Here is a 6,000-nt window from a genome sequence, read left to right as displayed (position 1 = left end):
TTCTTTTTGGTCAGTCGTGGAGTTTGAACTCTGGGCCTGGGCGCTGTCCCTCAGCTCTTCAGCTCAAGGCTAGCGCTCTACCACTTGAGCCACAGCACCACTTCCAGCTTTTTTTCTTTTTGCTTATGTGGTGCTGAGGAATTGAACCCAGGGCCTCAGGCATGCAAGGCAAGCGTTCTACCACTGAGCCACCTTCCCAGCCCAGTATTAGGAAATTCTGAGACCCTTATCTCTAATTAACCAGCAAAGGCTGGAAGTAGAGCTGTGACTTAAGAGGACAGTGCTAGCCTTTGAGCACAAAAGTTCAGGAACAGGTCAGTGGGGCGCCAGCGGCTCATGCCTGTAATCCTAGCTACTCAGGAGGCTGAGATCTGAGGATCGTGGTTCAAAGCCAGCCCGGGCAGGGAAGTCTGTGAGACTCTTATCTCCAATAAAAACCACTAGAAAACCGGAAGTGGTGCTGTAGCTCAAGTGGTAGAGTGCTTACCTTGAGCTGCCCAGGCCCAGAGTTCAAGCCCCACGACCTACAAAAACAAAAACAAAAGTTCAGGAACAGTGCCCAGGACTGAGTTCAAGCCCCAATATTGGTACACACTCACACAAAATAATAACAACAACAACAATACATGTGTAGAACACTAAGCTGCTTTATTTTATTTTATTTTTTTGTCAGTTGTGGGTCTTGAACTCTGGGCCTGGGCACTGTCCCTGCACTTTTCAGCTCAAGGCGAGCGCTCTACCGCTTGAGCCATAGTGCCACTTCTGGTTTTCTACTGGTTTATTGGAGATAAGAGTCTAATGAACTTTCCTGCCCGGGGCTGGCTTTGAACTGCGATCCTCAGATCTCAGCCTCCTGAGTAGCTAGGATTACAGACATGAGCCACGGGTGCGACAGCTGCTTTACTTTAAAGGTGTAGAATACTAAGTAATGGTTCTGGAGAGGATATTATCACATTTTTCTTTTTTGGAGGTATGAGTTTTTTGTTTTGTCAGTCATGGGGTTTGAACTCAGGGCCTGGGCACTGTACCTGAGCTCTTTTGCTCAAGGATAGTGGACTACCACCTTTAGTCACTTCTGGATTTCTGGTGGTTAATTGGAGATAAATCTCATAGACTTTCCTGCCAGGGCTGGCTTTGAACCGTAATTCTCAGAACTCAGTCCCCTGAGTAGCTCAGATTACAGATGTGAGCCACAAGCACCTGGAAGACAAGTTGTTTTTTGCTTACGTCTGGGCCTTGTTTGTTAGGGCAGGTACTGTTACCAATTGAACCACTCTCCTATTTCATTTTATACTTATATTTTGGATAGGGTCTCCTGTTTTTGCCCAGAGTAAGGTTCTCTACCTATGCTTCTTGGTAACTGGGATACAGCTGTGCCCAATGTTTTCTGGTTGAGATGGGTGCTCTACTGGTTCTTTGCTCAGGCCAGCCTGGAACCTGGATCCTCCAAATCTGTCTCCCTTAGTTTGGTTTACAGGCATGGCCACTGAGCATGGTTCACATCTTTCTTTTTTTTTTTTTTTTTGGGGGGGGGGGGGGAAGGTCCTGTCGTGGGGCCTGAACTCTGGGCCTGGGCACTGTCCCTCAGCTCTTCAGCTCAAGGGTAGCACTCTACCACTCGAGCCACAGCGCCACTTCCAGCTTTTTTTCTTTTTGCTTATGTGCTGCTGAGGAATTGAACCCAGGGCCTCATGCATGCAAGGCAAGCGCGCTACCACTGAGCCACCTTCCCAGCCCCGGTTCACATCTTTCTTATTACATATTATATGCTTTTTGTTGTTTGCAGTGCTGGGCCTGCAACATAATGCTTGTTAGTAAGCACTCTACCACTGAGCTGCGCTGAGCCCACATCTCAAGGTGCTTAGATTTCCATTACAATTTGTAAGACTTTCATAAAAGAACAAACTCGGGGCTGGGAAGGTGGCTCAGTGGTAGAGCGCTTGCCTTGCATGCATGAGGCCCTGCGTTTGATTCCTCAGCACCACATAAACAAAAAGAAAAAAGCAGGAAGTGGCACTGTGGCTCAAGTGGTAGAGGGCTAGCCTTGAGCTGAAGAGCTGAGGGACAGCGCCCAGGCCAGAGTTCAGGCCCCAGGACTGGACACACACACATACACACACACACACACACACACGTACACACAGAACAAACTCAAGCAAAGGGGGGGAAATAATAAAAAAAAAAAGCAGGGTGGGGGGGAAGCAGGAGGAAATTAAGGAGGGGATAACACCCTTCAAAAAGAACTGTACTCATTAACTTACTTTTGTAACTATAACTCCTCTGTTAAGAACAACAACAACAACAAAACGTTAACTAAGAATTCACACAGAGCCGGGTGTTGGTGGCTCACACGTGTAATCCTAGTTACTCAGAAGGCTGAGATCTGAAGATGATGGTTCAAAGCCAGCCCGAGCAGGAAACTGTGAGACTCTTTATCTCCAATAAACCACTCACAAAACCAGAAGTGACACTGTGGCTCAAGCGGTAGAACGCTCACCTTGAGCTGAAGAGCTGAGAGACAGCGCCCAGGCCCAGAGATCAAGACTCACGACCGACCAAAAAAAAAAAAAAAGAATTCACACAATAAATATTATGGCAAACAATAGGGCGGAGCTTCTCCACAGCCACGCCTACTTCCCCCCCCCAGCCTTGAGCGCGTTGGAAGGCCCTGCTTTTACGCATGCGTAGTCAGCCACGTTAGTTGGCGCAGACTCCCAGGGGCGCCGAGTAGCTTGGATTTGACCCCGTTAGGCCACCGTCGCAGTGACCGGAAAAGAGCGCTGAATGCTTGCTTCCGGCGATCTCCTCTGGTTCCTTTTCCCTCCCTCACGCTGGTTCCCCTCCCCCTGGTCCCTTTTTTCGCCGGGGTTTTGTTTTTGCTTCGAGGTCGACCCCTGAACGAGAGTCCGGGGTCTGGTGAGAGGAACATTAAAACGCTCGTAGTGGGAAGCAGGGAGGAGAGGCGGGTACTTCTTACTCAGGTATTTAAAGACCAAAAGCGTCTCTGGGGCGTTTTGTTTGTGGGGGGGGAGGTCGGCGCGGCTGTGGAAATGTTCTGGAAAGGCGATCGCGAGCGGGGGGCCGGGGGCGCAGCCCGCGCCCGCGCTGGGCCTGCGGCGAGGGGGCCGCACCCCTAAAGTGGGTAGCGTGGGGCCGGCGTGGGGGAGTGGGCGCCGCTGCTCCGCCTCGGGGTCTTGGACACGTGTGCTATCAGCGTGGCTTTAACGGTTTGACGAGAGAAAAAAAAGCACTTTTTTTGTTTTTTTGGTGCAGGTCCTGGGGCGGCTTGAACTCAAGGTCTGGGCGCTGTCCCTGAGCGTTTTCGCTCAAGGCTCAGGCTCTACCACTTGAACCACAGCTCCACTTCCGACTTTTTTGTTTGTTTGTTTATTGTAGATAAAGGTTTTTGTTTTTTTTTTTCTGCACGGGCTGGCTTCGAACCTTGATCTTTAGATAGCAGTTTGAAGTAGCTAGGATTACTGGAGGAAGCCACTGATGCCCAGCTTCCCCACACCCACACACCCCCGACCTTTTATGGTGGATGTTAGATACTTACATTTTATGTCCCTGTTGCTTGCCTGCTTTTGTCTTTGGAGAAACCTTTTCGCTGCCAGTCTTTGTGTGTTTAACTATGAACGACCTATTCAGATCATTTTCAGGCTGAGGATTGAAGCTAGGGCCTCATGAATACTATGCATGCATGCCTTTTTCATGGAGTCTGTACACTCCCGGCATGGTAGACTTGTAAAAAGTAAATTAACACATAACAAAGCAAAAAAACAAGCAATAAGAAAAACAACGAAGTAGTGATTCCTAGGAGCATGTGTCTGTTTCAAATAGATACAAACTAGGAACAAAGATTTATTTCTCAGGGGACACATTAGGTCACAGAGATACCTTCATTTGTAGGTTGGCTCTCTTCACTTTCCTAAAACATTATTTTCTGTAGCTCCATTGTATAAGCAGTGTTCTCAAACTTGTGAAGTTGTGTTCAGGCCTGATAGTCTTTCAGAAGATGAGGCCATAAAAATCTCAGTATCAGATTGTCTCTGGAGAAGGAGAGAGACCTATTTGAAAAACAATAAATGGCTCTCCCACTCAAGGTGAGCTCTCTATCTCTCCTTTCTTCTCCCTCCATCCTTCCTCCCCTCTCCCCCTCACCAATTCTGGAGCTTGAACTCAGGGCCTGGCCTCTGTCCCTGACCTTCTTTTGCTCAAGGCTAGCACTCTAACTCTTGAACCACAGTGCCACTTCCAACTTTTTCTGTGTATTTGGTACTGAGGAATTGAATCCAGGGCTTCATGTGTGCTAGGCAAGTACTCGACCACTAAGCTATGTTCTCAGCCTCCTTTGGCTTTCTTTTTTTTTTTTTTTTTTTGGGTCCGGTCGTGGGCCTGAACTCTGGGCCTGGACACTGTCCCTCAGCTCTTCAGCTCAAGGCTAGCGCTGTACCACTTGAGCCACAGCACCACTTCTGGCTTTTTTCTTTTTGCTTATGTGGTACTGAGGAATTGAACCCAGGGCCTCGAGCATGCAAGGCAAGCGCTCTACCACTGAGCCACCTTCCCAGCCCTCCTTTGGCTTTTTCAGTGAAGGCTGGCACTCTACCACTTGAGTGACATCACTTTTTGGTGGTTAATTGGAGATCAGAGCTTCAGACTTTTTGACTTGTGCTGGCTTTGAACTGAGATCTCAGCCTTCTGAGTGCCAGGCAAGAGAGAGTTTCTTAATTGTGACTATATGTGATTGCAATGCAATGTTACTATTTTTATTTATTTATTGGGGAGGGATGGGTTTGAACTCAGGTCCTGTGCATCTTAGGCAAGCTTACTTTATCACTGAGCCAATATATTCAGCCCTTTCTGAAATAATTTGAGCTTCTTGTTGAACACAGGAAAAAAGCATGTCCTCCCTCCCTGGGTGCATTGGTTTGGGTGCAGCAAGAGCTGCAATGGAGTCTGAAGAGATTGCAGAGCTGCAGCAGACAGTGGTTCAGGAGCTGGGTATCTCTATGGAGGAACTTCGGCAGTTCATTGATGAAGAACTTGAAAAGATGGACTGTGTACAGCAACGCAAGAAGCAGCTAGCAGAGTTGGAGACATGGGTAATACAGAAAGAAACTGAAGTCGCTCATGTGGACCAGCTCTTTGATGATGCATCAAGGTAATGGGAAATAATGAAATATGTTGGTTGGCACATATTTCTAGAGTATAATTATTCATGATATGTACCAAGTACTTTATACTTCGTGAAGTACAGTTGTATGGAACCTTATTCTTCCTCAGTTTAAAGTCCAAAATTTGACCTCACAATTATATGTATGTGTGTATTGTATATGTACTGCACACATATATGTATACATGTATGTGCATATTATTATACATAGAAACCTATTAAGTTTTTTAGCTTTCTGAAACTAAATTATCAATAATAAGGAAATACAAGACTTTTTGTTGTTGATGTTGCTAGTACTAGGGCTTGAATGTGGGGCCTGGGCTCTGTCCCTTAGCTTTTTCCCTCAAGGATTATGCTCTACCACTTGAGCCATAGCTCTACTTCCAGATTCTTTTTTTGCTAGATATTGAAAGATAAGAATCCCAGACTTTTCCTGCTTGAGCTAACTTCAAACTGCAATCCTCAGATCTCAGATTCCTGGGTCTTGAACTCTGGGCCTGGGCACTGTCCCTCAGCTCTTCAGCTCAAGGCAAGCACTCTATCACTTTGAGCCACCGCGCCACTTCCTGCACCCTCTGTTGACTTTGACTCTTTCAAAATGTGTTCTACTCTCAGGGCAGTGACTAATTGTGAATCTTTGGTGAAGGACTTTTACTCTAATCTGGGACTTGAATACCATGACAGTAGCTCTGAGGATGAATCTTCCCAGCCCACAGAAATAATTGAGATTCCTGATGAAGATGATGATGTCTTAAGTATTGATTCAGGTAAGAGATGAGGCTTTGGATAAGAAAGTCTCAACATAGAGGTTCAAATACTGAAAG

At 46.8% G+C, this 6,000-nt stretch overlaps 1 protein-coding gene across 3 annotated transcripts in view; it reads left to right on the top strand.

The window, feature by feature from the left end:
- Positions 1-2,785: 2,785 nt before the first annotated feature.
- The window catches only part of Setdb1 (SET domain bifurcated histone lysine methyltransferase 1), a 37,010-nt gene continuing 33,795 nt past the window's right edge, over positions 2,786-6,000 (top strand). For all 3 annotated transcript variants that reach the window (XM_042681297.1, XM_042681295.1, XM_042681294.1), the window contains exons 1-3: positions 2,786-2,981; positions 4,896-5,164; positions 5,792-5,943. In XM_042681297.1, coding sequence (XP_042537231.1) covers positions 4,905-5,164; positions 5,792-5,943 — 412 coding nt within the window. In that variant the 5' untranslated portion in view covers positions 2,786-2,981; positions 4,896-4,904. The remainder of the gene's footprint in view (positions 2,982-4,895; positions 5,165-5,791; positions 5,944-6,000) is intronic.

Source organism: Dipodomys spectabilis, unplaced genomic scaffold, assembly GCF_019054845.1.
Source record: "Dipodomys spectabilis isolate Male_0828 unplaced genomic scaffold, ASM1905484v1 ptg000069l, whole genome shotgun sequence".
Taxonomy (NCBI): Eukaryota; Metazoa; Chordata; class Mammalia; order Rodentia; family Heteromyidae; genus Dipodomys; species Dipodomys spectabilis.
Note: the sequence above shows the minus strand (reverse complement) of the source record. Positions and strands in the feature narration are given on the sequence as shown.